The following is a 14,290-nucleotide window of genomic DNA, read 5'->3' on the forward strand; positions in this document are numbered from 1 at the left end:
AGTTGTAGTCCACGTGATTTGGCATCACAGTCATCATGTCCTCGAGGACATAAGCCACGCCGTTTGCATAAGGATCGCCACTTCAAAGGGAACCGGTATTGCAAGCCCAATAAACTATGCCATTGTTCGGAGCACCTTTGACAATATTGAACATCAAGAGGGACAACAGTAGCATTATTAGTATCCATAATGTGATATACCTTAATTTTTCTCTCAACCCAACTTTCTACGTTGATAGGCTCAAGTCCTGACTATTTATAGCAGTTGTACCCAATAGGTTTTCTCCTATGATTAGCATCTCAAGCTTTCTTCCATGGTACCAATGCATAAACAATCTTAAAAGCTTCTAACTATTTGTTTATAGAATGGAAACAATGCAATTTCATATTTTGCTGAGGGCTAGTTATGCAATTTGATCTGTTTAAGTAATTCAAAGTATTTCTTTAGTTTGCATTTGTCCTTTTTTCTTTGGCTCACGTGTCCTTTTTACTATTTAAGCAACAGTTGCACATAATTGTACAATTTGAGCATACACAAATTTGTCGCCCTCTCCCACGGATCATTGATAATCCTGAGTTTTCTTTTTTGGAACTATTGAGGGCCTAGCCATGTTTCAATTGTCCCTCGATATTCATGTGTATGTTGCTGATGTTGCTGATGTTGCTCCTGTCTTTTTCATCTGGTACTCTCATTTAAGGGTCGTCTATTTCTCTGGAGTAATCTTTCATTAACCACAACGATTCTAGACAAATTAATCAAGAAGATTCTTGATTCCTTTGCTTATTTGTTGAATGCTTGTTTCTTCTTTTTATATCCTATATTGGATAGCATTTAACCTATTCTATCTTAGCTTGACTAGAACTCGCAAATTTACATAGACCATTGCATTCACATGCATCCCATGAGATCCCTTGTTGGAGCTCACGAAATAGATGATACAAGGACAAGCATGCCCTCGCTTCTTCTAAAACTGTTGATTGGTTAAAATTCAGGGAGTGGCGAATTCATCATTCCTTCCTCCTCAGCTCTTCCCTCAAATCCAAACAGAATACCCCGCAGGTGCAGCTGTACAAAAAAAAAAAAAAAGTCATGAAAGAGCGGTGTTTCTCTTGCAGAACAACTGAATGCCCAGGGACAATTTACATCTACTCCACAGATTGGAACTTCACCCCTTTTGCCTCCAATCTTCCTCTTCTAACTCATGAAAGCAGCACAACATTCAACAAGAAACTAAGTTCAATGTTTTCCCTGCTTCAGCAACATCAGCAACGTTGATTGAAATAAAAACACCACCTCCAACCACGTCATAAAATCCCCTTTTTCCATCGTGCTGACCCTCTCCAACCATTCAACATATCAATAGCCAAAACAAGCACCTCATCAATCTGGATCATTCAATCTCGTGGGTCCACCACTTTCCACATTGAAACACCTAATCCAATGTTCAGTTGGATACATCCACCTAATAATTTTTCCCTTTGAAGAGGGAAAGGGAGGCGTTCGAAAACCTAGTTGGTCCAAAAGTCAACTTCTCCAATTTGAACACGAGTTTTACAACTTTTGACTCCTACTCGAAATTTCTGATTAAGAGAGATATAATTGCAATCAAATCTAAAGATTTCATTAAAACAATGCCTAGTAGCTGCCCAGGTTAAGCTGAAAAACCCAAATCAAATGGAAAAATATATGTGCAGGCACAACACACTCTAGACACTAGGGTGGGTAAACCATGCAAAGAAAAATGTGCGAAACAGGAGATACAGATAAGATGGGGCAGAAAATGATGCATACTTTAATCCAACTAAACCACACAAGAATTTTAACCAAAAAATAAAACCACACATAAAACAAGGAATGAAAGAAAAGTTGTCACCTGCTCATATAGATGCTCTATCTGCTGAGCTTGCTGCAGCACGTGTAGAAATGAGGTGATTCAATGCAGACATTTCCACCATCTTCGTTTCCGTTTGTTGGACTGCATCTAGAAGGCTCGTCAACTCTACCTGAGCAATACATATGCCAGAACAAAAGTCTGAGTGACTTGAATGCTAGAGTAAAATAACCGATCAGCATCATCAATAATCAGTTTTCCCAAGGAAAAAAGTGGATTGTGTGATTACCGGAAGGGCTTCTGTCTCACATCCAAGTGTTCTTGCTGGACTCTTAGAAGCTCACCTGGAACTTCGTTAGACTCTTTGAATTCTACATTACCATGTGAGTTATCTGCAGGAATAGAACTGGCAGACTGATTAAGTTTTCTTCTAGGTCTCACCGTATTAATAGCATCCTGGAAGCTTATGGCTCTTAGCTGATCAAACTGTGTAGTGACAGAACGAAGCTTCTCACTTAAGATCAATACCTACAGTACAAGAGAGTAATTAACAGCAAATTAATCTGCCAGCCAATTCATGTCCCATGCCACAGAAACCAAAGTGTAAACCACAATATCCTGGTCAAATCTGACAAGAAAACAGAGATTAGAAGTCGTCCCCCCCTCGGGGGCTGCGGTCTCTATCTCTCTCTCTCTCTCTCTCTCTCTCACGCACGCGCGTGCATGGAAAACCAGAAAAAGCAAATTCCTCTGACCAAGCATATGAAATTCATGCCAAAACAGAGAAAATACCAGCAACCTTATGGCATTAGACATGTTACAACAAGAAAGAATGGACTCCTTTCCACGCAGAATGATTAATCAAAATCAGCACCACACATGCGGACCTCAATATTATTCTACTGCAATGCAAAAGTCCCCCCACTTTCTTTTTAAAAAAAAGAAAAGAAAAGTGGTGAAAAATATATCTGTGCTAGGAGAGAATTCTTCCTAGCTGTAGTATCTTATTTAAACATCAGTCTCCAACACCCATACAGAGGCTCAACCATGAAACATCTCATAAAATATAACAACAAACTTATGTCCTTTCTACGGAATCTAAAGACCTACAGCATCTCCAGCCTCACTAAATCAATATTATATGTTTTGATCTAAATAAAGAGTAAGTGGACAATTAGTTTCCTTAAAAAACCATGCATGGTCATAAGATTATACTGCCATAAGATGCATAAAAGATAGAATTGCCTCACCACTCCCTGTTTGTGTGCTATAGTATCAGCATTAGAGCCTCAGAGCTACATTATGTAAAACGAATCAGCAATAGCGATCATATTTATTTCAATATTGAGAGTACCGTTTATAGTGCCGCCTTGGTAAAAGCCGATCTTTCCTGCTGCTTGTGCATTATGAAAGACGCCATGGTAGCAGCCAGCTTGGACGTTGAAGGCATCCGTGACACCAAGGCAGTAATAAGACTTATGGTGCACTTGGTTCAGTTTTCCTAATGAGCTCCATTGGAAAAATGCTGTAGTGTTTGGCAAGCCTATCCAATGAACTTTTAGTCAAATGTTGGCTTTGGAAAAGTTAAAAGCCCAAGCCTATCCATAGAGATCAGTTTTGGGCTTTTAGCATTCGATCAAATACCGAAATTACTTTTTTTTTCCTCTAAAACTATTATCATAAATTTTTTTGGTTTTTCAATTTTATTTCTCATTGTTCCAAAATTACATTTACCTTTATTAGGGATGGTAAAGAGTTTAACATTTTTTAATAAAAAGAAAAAAGAAATCCAAAAGCCCTTTATAAAAAAATTTACCAAACATTCATTACTCCAAAATAGCTTTGCAAAGAAATTTTAACCAACTTTTTGTATTTCTTCGAACCTTGACCTCTAAAACCTTTTAGGTTTTAGATAAAAAAAAAAAATTAGCTTAAAGATATTTGCATTTTCCTAAGAGCGTTTTCAAAACAACCAAATGCGCATTTTCCACTGCGGTGACACCATGCTGGAGGTGGCTCGATGAGGCCGAGCCTCGCGTGGCCATCGCGAGCCACGACAAAGCTCGGGCTGACAAGTTTCACTGTGGCTTAGCCTCTTCAGGGGTCGACGACACTTCGGTGAGGTTTACCCACCCTAGTGTCTAGAGTGTGTTGTGCCAAATCTATGGCTCGGCCTCTTCGGGAGCCTCGACTAGCCTTGTCGTGGCTCGGCCTTTCCGGGAGCCTCGTCGTGGCTCGGCCTTACAAGAAATAAGTTTTTTCTACTTTTTATTTTTGTTCCAAATTTATTTTCGGGAATAAAAATGTAAACAAATGCGTTTCTACTTTTTTTATTTTTATTTTTCGAAACAAAATAATAAATATTTGTGTTCCGGGACAGAAACACGTTTAAACAAACGCGCCCTAAATAGAGGATTGAAGTATGCATCTCGGCAGAGAATAGAGACTGTCCGACTTTGAGAGAGAGAGAGAGACCGCCGAGCAAAAGCAGAGCTTCCAGTTTTCAGATTCATCATCAAGCTGCCGATGAAGCGCGCGAGCCTCTGTGGTGCTCCCGTCTTCCTTCTTCTTCGTGCTCCAGCTGCGATCTCCAGCGTTCGTCGGAGGTTCTGTTCGATCCCTAACCCTATTCTCCACGACCCGAACCGGCTCTTGAGTTACGTGAGGAAAAATTGCAGAGCCGGTGGTGGTGGGTTTACGAGTATCGGCGATGCCTTGTGTTGCTTCGGTAAAATGATACAGACGAACCCTTTGCCTTCCGCCAGGGATTTTAATCTACTGCTGGGTGCTTTAGTGAGGTTGAAGCACTACTCGACTGCGATCCGGTTGATTGAGCGGCTGCCTTCTTTGGGGATCGAGGGTGATGTTGCCTCGCTCAATATTTGGATGAATTGCTTCTGCCGGTTAAAGCGGGTTGATTTGGGTTTGTCTATCCTGGGCAGAATCTTCAAGCTTGGGTTTCCCATCAATGTCGTGACATTGAGCACCCTAATTGATGGTCTCTTTATTCAGGGCAAAACTGATCAAGCACTGAGGTTCCTCGATGATATGCAACGAAACGGCCTCGAACCTAATGAGACCACGTATGCGATAGTCGCAAAGGGGTTATGCAGGGCGGGTAACACCAGACTGGTTATTGAATTGCTAAGGGACTGGGAAGAGAGAAGCTGCAGGCTTGGTTCCTTCACATACAACATCGTGATTCATAGTCTTTGCAAGGAGGGATTGATTGCAGAAGCGTTGAGACTCCATGAAAGTATGAGTGGGAAAGTGATCAAACCAGATGTTGTTACTTACAACTCCTTGATTCATGGTCTGTGCAATGTAGGCCAGCTAAAAGATGCTCTCACATTGTTGAAAGAGATGACAAGCAGAGCAATCCAACCCGATTTACCCACTTATAACTCCTTGGTTCATTGCTTATGCAACCTAGGCCAATGGAAAGATGCTACGGTCTTGTTGGAGAAGATGACGAAGGCAGGAATTGAACCGGACGTCGTTACTTATACCTTGGTCATTCAAGGAGTGTGCAATTCTGGCCAATTGACAGAGGCTCGAAGACTGCTGAGGCATATGGTGCAAAGCAGAGTAATGCCGAATGTTCGAATCTTCACTGTCCTGGTGGATGCATATTGTAGAGAGGGAATGCTTGTAGAGGCTGAGGCCATAGTCGACCAGATGATACAATTAGGTCAAATGCCTTCTAGTTTCGTTTATAATACATTGATGAATGGTTATTGTTTGCAAAATAGAATGGACAATGCTATGGAAGTGCTTAATTTGATGGTTAAAAGAGGCTGCTCACCTAATGTTGTTTGTTATAACACGTTGATCAACGGATACTGCAAAGGGAAAAGAGTTGACAAATCAAAGATGCTTTTCCAAGAAATGCTTCAAAGGGGCCTGAATCCTAACGACATCACATACAGCACTCTAGTATATGGATTTTGCCAGGTTGGGAACCTTGGAGCTGCGGAGGAGCTAATTAAGGAGATGCAGTCTTGCGATCTATCTCCAAATCATTATACCTTGAATGCTTTCCTGGATGGCTTGTGTAAAGTGCAGCAGATTGACAAGGCCATGATATTACTTCAAAGATGGAAGATTCCAAATTTGTCACAGATATTGTGACTTACACTATCTTAATAAATGGCATGTGTAATGCTGGAAAGCTCAACGATGCTCAGGGGCTGTTTAATTGTTTGAATGCTCGTGGCTTGCAACCTAATGTGTGGACGTACAATGTCATTATTCATGGATTGTGCAAAGGAGGATGCATGGAGGAAGCATATCAGCTGTTAAGGGAGATGGAAGGAAATGGATGCCTTCCAAATGACGTCACTTATAACACAATCATCCAAGTACTATTAAGAAATAATGAAAATACCAGAGCAGCAGAACTTGTCAATGAAATGGTTGAAAGGGGTTTTTCTGCAGATGTAGTGACTACGGAGTTGTGGGTTAAATATGTCGTGACAAATGAAACTTCTTCCTTTTCGAAGGCAAGCATGATGACGGCCTTTGATCAAATTAAGTGTAAGTTATGTTTTATTCTATGCTGTCAAAGTAAGTTTAGATCTGCAACACTTGGCTATGATTCATATGGAATTTGTACACTTGATGAAGGCATTGATCATTGTTTATAACAACCACGGAATTACAAGGAACATATCTATTTATACTCTGCAAAATCTCTCTGTTTATGTTGTCAGATCAAATTTCAGTTGTTAACTTAGAAGTACAGTGAGTTAAATTCGATGCCAAATGCTATAGTCCTTTTATGCATCGCGTGTCCTGTTAGATGTTCCTTATCATCACATTATTTACCAGGCCATCCATAATCCTGCAAGTCTCAACAACTTGCAAGAGATAAAAATTGACACATGAATTCTCACTTCTTCGAATAAGAAAAACACAAACCTGATTTCATCGTGGGTTAAAATTACTGATGGTTCAATTTCGTCATATGGCAATACCTGGAATTGCTTGCTAGTTTTTAAGTTATAAGATGCTCTTTTGCTGACTCTGTGACTGTCTCCAAGCAGGAGACAGGCAAATAAAGGGTCATGTTTAGGGACAGTGATTCGGTTAGGAAGCCGAAACCGAAGATGAAACCGATTGAGCTCAAGATGCCTCCAGAGCAGAAACAAACCATCATGAGGATCATCTTTGGCCTGTTGAAGGAGCATGGTCCTCTCACGATTGCAGACACCTGGGAACGCGTTCAAGTAATGTCTTTTTTGTTTTTAAACGTTTTCAGTGCTTGCCGATTCTCATCCCTTATTCTTTGCCTCTCTGCTGCATAATGCATCAACACCTTGGCATCTCTTAGGTATCATCATTTTTATTGTCATCTTGGTGTGCTTAATTTGCTGATCATCGTCTCAAGACAATTCAGGAAGTTGGTTTAAGAGGACTGACTAGCAAAAGGCACATGAAAATAGTGTTGAGATGGATGAGAGAGAGACAAAAGGTGCGGCTCCTGTGCAACCGCGTTGGTCCAAATAAGCAATTTTTCTACACAACTTGGTTCACAAAAGTGCGGCAAGAAATGGACAGAACAATGACACTGCTTCAAAACCTGGACATCCATGACTTGTTGCCGGTAGGCGTATTGTAAATGCAGAAAGCACACACAAAGATGTGTTGCTTTGACTTTTGAGTCATCATTGTATCTTGACCCTTCTTCCTAGTTCAGTTTTTGCTTGTTAGAAGGGCCGTACTTGCATTTGCGAGGTCGTGTAAATAAAGTTTAATGCTATGGTATTACCTGATTTGCATAATCATTGGACCATGGGGTGGATAGAGAATGTCTTTGCTTTGTGGTTGAATCATGATGAGTTGCATAGCCGGTTTAAGTTAGTCTAAGAATTAAGAATTTGCAGTTGCTTTGACTTGAATAAAAGAGATGAGCTTGATTAGATTGTTATCTAGCTCAATCAAGTCAAACAAGCAAATGTTTAAATTCATTTGCTATACTTTCGCTCTAGAGGGTTCCAAAGCTTCTTATCTCTAAATCAAAAACCTTCATCTTTGTTGAGAAGATGTTTTTCTGGGCAAATCATGAATAAGATTTGAGGACACAGAGCGAGGTCATTGCCCTCGCCATTTTTGCTCAAGGGCTTGCATGCCCTCACTTTCGTCGGCGAGGTGAGCCGGCCCTCGCGTATGGTTGGCAAGGTCAGCCGCCCTCACCTGTGGCTGGCGATGGTTGGCCGACCCTATATCCAACCCCCCAAAAAAGTTGAAAAAGAAGAAAAAGCCTTCAAAATATTTTAAAAATATTATTTAAAAAATTTCACGTCAACCAAGCCTTCATCAAAGTCAGTAATTTTCGGCCAAAATTGGCCGAAAAGAATCAACTGGTGAGAAGTGAAAAATTTAGGAGTCAATTGGTAAAATTAAAAAGTTTATGACTGAATTGCTTAAAATGCAATAGGTTTAGAGTTTTTTTCAATTACCTTCACAATTTGGCGGTGCTTGTTCTCCTCCAGAGCACGAAATTTTGCCCAAAACATTTTTCTTCCCATTTTTGTAGATAGTGCTTTATCTTCCACTATTGATCCTAATAATTGCAATCAAGCTGGAATATTCGACTACGTGGAAAGCTAGTCAGGTACATCGCGTGTTTTTGATAATACCAAAATGTGGTCTCTTGCATCTTTTCTTCTGAATAAGATGGGTGTGCAAAATTAAGAAATAATAAGATTATCAGATGGTGTAAAGTGATATAAGGCACATGTGTCGTGGTCCAAGGAGGTGATACGATCTAAAAGGTTTCTGTCCATGAACGAGCAATCCTTGATTATCTCCACAGACAAGGGCTTTCTCGATTATTCTATAGTACTTTTGGAAGTGAGCATATAGTAATTGCATATCTTGTGATAAATGTAGGTAGTTGGAATAAAGGGAAGATGTAATTTCTACCGTTGATCGAGGAGAGATCTATGATCATAATTAGCCTTATACTTGTATATATAAGGGTCTTTTTCCTATATTTATATCTCTAGAGTTTCACTTTCTAGAGTTGCTCTTTAATGTCCTCCTGAGCAATTAAGGTTGATGGTTAAGTTTGATTATCACCACACTTTTTATCCCGTCATGTGGCTGGCCATTGTACGGGTTTTGCTAATAGTTGTTATTTGCTGTAACACAACACTGCGATCGATCAACCACCCACCTGGGTGGCGTTGCTAACTTTGGGCCCTCTCCCCCTCGTGAAGGGGAGGGGTTCGAATCCCCAGTGCGTCGCAGGGTAACTTAATTGCTGGCGTGAGTGTGGTGGCCAGCTTATGTCAGCCCCAGTTCTTCTCGACAAAATGTCGACTTTCGGAGTTTCCTAAGTCACAAAAAAAAAAAAAAAAAAACACTGCGATCTTTTCGGTCAAAAAAAAAAAAACATTGCGATCTTTACTTGACGTGCATATGCATTGCAGATGCCTTCTTACATTGTTTAAGGGATTATATATGTCGTCCTTGCCTAGTCACAGAAAGTTGGTTTCTGAACTATTCTCTACTGCGTTGGTTTAGTTCAATCTAATGCTGATAATTCCATTGTGTTTTATGCATTAGCTCATCCTATTTATTCATTTTGCTTTATGTTGATGACACAGATATGATTGGAAATTACCAATAACTAATTTGACATGTGAAACGGTTTCGATTCCACAAATTTTGCTTCAGGGATTTGGTATCTATGAAATGGTTTCTTGGCATTGAAATGAGCTTATCCATGTGTACCTTCTTCGCACAGTGTAATATGTTCTCAACCACCTTAATGATTTTAAGGCATGACCCTTACGCGAATATTGAGGCCAAAGTCCTGGTTATTTCTTGCTGCATTTTGGCATGGTGTCATGCTTCGTGTTCAACATATAAATTATATGGAAAAATTCATAAGCGGCCTTAGCAAGGTTATAACCATTTTTTAGCCTATAACCAGCGTTTCCTTCTATTGATTTAGGATTTTTTTTTTTTTTTTGGTTTTACACTATCTAGCACGTCATCTTATTTGTGGGTCTCCAACTACTGTCTCTTAAAGGCTCACTTGAGGATCGTAATAACAAATCTAATGAACGTAAGAATGGATCAGATACACAGCACATTTTCGCACTAGTCATTAGCTTATAGCTATTTTGTTAGGTTTTTTCATCATAATAAATAAGTATTGTTTTGAGAACTTTAAAATGACAAAGAAAGCATATCTTCTAGGATATCATTTATTGCAAAAACAAACGTGGCAACTTGTGCGGCAGAAACAACCGCATACAATAGAACACGGCTCTCTGGTTTGGCGGCGAACTACTTAATCAGTAAATAAATAGTTTTCATACCTCATATTGCAATCTTCACACCATATCGACGCCAAGACTGTTTGGACAGTCTGCCAGTATTCGAGTCTTAGCAGCGCTAACACATATGCCGCAATCGCCGAAAGAAAGTGCCGTAACCAAGGTGGCATGACCATAGGCAGCTGTTGTGGGATAAGGAGACATGGTGTAGTAGTCGTAATTTGCATGATTTGGTGTGACAGTCGCCATGTCAGCGAGGACATAAGCCACACTGTCTGCATAAGATTTGTCTTGAGCCTTGAATTTGTTCTTGATCATGCTTTAGATAATAAGATATTCGAATGGAAGCATGAAAAAAGAAATAATGACCAATCCCCTATGGTAGGACCAACCGGTTTAGTCCCTAGTCCTGGTCTGATTTCAGATTTCCAATTCCACATCGGAATCGAACTGAATCAGGAGCTGATCACCTTAAAAAAGAATCCCTAGACATGTTTGAAGGAGATATTGATAAAGTGTCTCCCTCTGCCTTCTTTTGTATTCATTCGAGAAGCGAGTTGATGATGTGGATACCCAAACAGAATTTGAATCGTTCTCAACTACATCAAGTGTCCCGACAACTTAGGTATAACAATAAAATTACGAGATCGTCCACCGTTTGATTATCTTTCCTCTGGGTAAGAACGTAATGCAAAAGAAAAGTAGTTCAATCATAAGCATAATTGACCACGTAATTCATGAACCTATCTATTTACATTTCTTGATGTGGCAGGCCATGCTGGTCATGCATGGAGCAATGAATCTCTCTCTCTTCCCTCCACCGTCCACCGTCAAGCTCTCTCCTTCCCGCCAAAACCTTCCCCCTCGCCCTCGACGGCCGCCGCCTCGTCGCCCGCCTCGACGGCGGCGACCTCCGCGGAGCAATCACGCGCCTCGAGCTCGCGTCCCCGACGGGTCCCACCCCGACGTCCTCACCTTCTCTCTCCTCCTCAAGTCATGCATCCGCTCCCGCGCGTTCGCGCTGGGGAGGCGCGTCCACCGCGCGCTCGCCCGGTCCGGGCTCGAGCCCGACTCGGTGATCCTCAACTCGCTCATCAGTCTCTACTGAAATCCAACGACTGGGCTGAGGCGGAGAGGGTTTTTGGGGACATGGGCGATAAGAGGGACTTGGTTTCTTGGAGTTCCATGATCTCCTGCTATGCCAATAATCACATGGAGTTTGAAGCGGTGGATACGTTCGTTCATATGCTCGAGGATGGGTTTTTCCCTAATGATTATTGTTTCGCGGCGGTTGCTCGGGCTTGCTCGGTCCCGGAGAGTGCATCTATTGGCGAAACGGTTTTCGGGTTTATTATCAAAAGCGGCTATCTTGATTCTGATGTGTGTGTTGGGTGTGCATTGATTGACATGTTTGCAAAGGGTAGTGCTGATTTGGTTTCAGCTCGTAAGGTGTTTGAGAAAATGCCCGAGAGGAATGTGGTTGCTTGGACTTTGATGATGACGAGATGTACTCAGTTGGGTAGTCCAAAGAAAGTTGTTGATTTGTTTTTGGATATGCTGGTGAGTGGGCCTGTGCCAGATAGATTTACACTCACGGCTGTTTTGTCTGCATGTTCAGAGTTGGAGTTACTATCGCTCGGGGTACAATTGCATTCCTGGGTTATACGGTCTGGATTGGCTTCGGATGTCTGTGTTGGATGCAGTTTGGTGGACATGTATGTCAAGTCTGTAGATGGTGGATCGCTTCATGATTCGAGAAAGGTGTTTGATCGGATGCAAGATCACAATGTGATGTCTTGGACAGCGATAATCACAGGATATGCACGGGCTGAAGAGAATGAGGAGGCTATCAAGCTCTTTTGGGAAATGACAAAAGGTCCCGTGAGGCCAAACCATTTCACATTTGCTGGTGTTCTCAAGGCATGTGGAAATATTTGTGATGTAGATATGGGGATACAAATATACGCACTAGCTATAAAATTGGGCTTTGCCTGCGATACTTGCGTGGGTAATTCTCTTGTCAGCATGTATTCCCGGTCGGGCCACATGGAAGATGCTCAGAGAGCTTTTGATGCGCTATTTGAAAAGAATCTGGTTTCTTATAATACCTTGTAGATGCCTATGGCAAAAGTTTGGAGTCCGATGAAGCCTTTGAACTACTACATGAGATTGAGGAGAGAGGGATCGGAACAAGTGCTTTTACATTTGCCAGCCTTTTGAGTGGAGTTGCCAGTGTTGGCGCTATTGGTAAGGGGGAGCAAATCCATGCGAGGATGGTAAAATCAGGGCTTGATTCAAATCAGTGCATTTCTAATGCTTTGATCTCTATGTATTCCAGGTGTGGAAACATAGAAGCTGCTTTTCGAGTTTTCAGTGAGACAAGAGAGAAAAATGTCATAACTTGGACTTCAATGATTACTGGTTTTGCAAAGCATGGATTTGGGACGAGAGCTCTAGACACATTCCATCAAATGCTTGATGCTGGTGTGAGGCCAAATGAGATCACCTATGTTGCTGTTTTATCCTCTTGTAGTCATGTGGGTTTGATATCTGATGGATGGAAACACTTTAGGTCAATGTACCCAGAACATGGAATCGTGCCTAGAACCGAACACTATGCATGTATGGTGGACTTATTGGGAAGATCAGGATCCCTTGTCGAAGCCCTTCAGTTTATAAATTCAATGCCTTTCTGGGCTGATACACTTGTCTGGCGTACATTTCTCGGAGCTTGCCGAGTTCATGGCAATGTTGAACTTGCAAAACAAGCTGCAGCAATGATTTTTGAGCAAGAACCAGATGACCCTGCGACTTATATTTTGCTATCAAATATTTATGCCTTGGCTGGTCTATGGGAAGATGCTGCAGCAATCAGAAAGAAGATGAAACTGAAAATCTTACAAAAGAAGCTGGTTGTAGCTGGATTGAAGTGAAAAATACAGTTCACAAGTTCTATGTGGGTGATGCTTCACATCTGAAGGCACGGGAGATCTATGAGGAACTGGACCGATTGGCTAGTCGAATAAAGAAACTGGGTTATGTTCCGAATACTCAATTTGTTCTTCATGATGTGGAGGAGGGACAAAAGGAACAATATTTGCTCCAACACAGTGAGAAAATTGCTGTTGTTTTTGGCCTTATAAGCACCTCTAGTCCGAAATCTATTAGGGTATTTAAGAATCTTCGCATTTGTGGAGATTGTCATTCTGCGATCAAATATATCTCCATGGCAACTGGAAGACCTATAGTCGTAAGGGATGCAAACAGGTTCCACCATTTTATGGATGGAACATGCTCATGCAATGACTATTGGTGAAGATGCTTGCTTGACCCATTGACCGAGTATGCTGGGCTGATATTGCTTCGAAAGATGAAAGACTCCAAATTCACGCTAGATATTGTGTCATACACTATTCTAATATAAGGCATGTGTAACTCCGGGAAGCTTGACGATGCTATCGGGCTGTTTAATTGTTTGCATGCTTGAGGCCGGAACCTGACGTGTGGATGTATAGCTGTCATGTGTAGATTGTGCGAAGGAGGATGTGCGGAGGAGGCGTATCAGCTGCTGAAGGAGATGGAAAGTATTGGATGCTTTCCAGATGGTGTCTCTCTTAACATCATAATCCAAGGACTACTAAGAAATAAGGAAGACATGAAAGCAGCATAAGCTGTTGGTGAAATGGTTGAAAGGGGTTTTTCTGCAAGTATGGCAACGATGGAGTTGTTGGTTAAATATCTGGTGACAAACGGAACTTCTTCCTTTTCTGGTTGAGCTATCCATTTTTTCTGAGGTCTGTCCACTCTTTCCATATGAAAAGTGATGAAGAGTAAACTAGATTGAGGGCAAGTTTTACTCCACAAATCATCTCATTGAGTCCCATGTCCCTGTCCCATTAAAGGAGTTGTTTTAAGTCTGGGTGATCTTCTCTTGCTTTATTATGAGGATTTTAGGAGGGTTTTGTTTCTCGTGTATTCTAAGTTATGCAAGAAATCTCTGTTCATACATGGTACATGTACCCGTCGGTTTATGCTTCATATAAACAACCAAGCGGCGTGAGGATGCTCTTAAATTAAAAAGATGTTAATACTTTAGTTTGCTAAGCACAAAAATCCTTTTCTTTTAAAATTTATGTTGAGGTCATAAATTCTGATTAATCTATTGTGT

The 14,290-nt window shown here is 41.2% G+C and overlaps 1 protein-coding gene, 1 long non-coding RNA gene and 1 pseudogene across 2 annotated transcripts; 2 read left to right on the top strand and 1 right to left on the bottom strand.

The window, feature by feature from the left end:
* Window positions 1-981: 981 nt before the first annotated feature.
* Window positions 982-3,876, bottom strand: LOC104454140 (annotated as a pseudogene).
* Window positions 3,877-4,357: 481 nt separating this feature from the next.
* Window positions 4,358-14,182, top strand: LOC120295549 (pentatricopeptide repeat-containing protein At3g49170, chloroplastic-like). Its single transcript, XM_039316781.1, is given in 6 exon segments — window positions 4,358-5,908; window positions 6,004-6,333; window positions 10,895-11,225; window positions 11,228-12,229; window positions 12,232-13,008; window positions 13,011-14,182. Coding segments are annotated over 6 exon segments (4,419 nt in total). The 3' UTR covers window positions 13,439-14,182.
* LOC120289029 lies at window positions 5,931-7,614 on the top strand. The gene is made up of 2 exons (XR_005546970.1): window positions 5,931-6,367; window positions 6,877-7,614. It is a non-coding gene; the product is annotated as an uncharacterized LOC120289029 (long non-coding RNA).
* Window positions 14,183-14,290: the final 108 nt, after the last annotated feature.

This window comes from Eucalyptus grandis, chromosome 1 (assembly GCF_016545825.1).
Source record: "Eucalyptus grandis isolate ANBG69807.140 chromosome 1, ASM1654582v1, whole genome shotgun sequence".
NCBI classification, from domain to species: domain Eukaryota; kingdom Viridiplantae; phylum Streptophyta; class Magnoliopsida; order Myrtales; family Myrtaceae; genus Eucalyptus; species Eucalyptus grandis.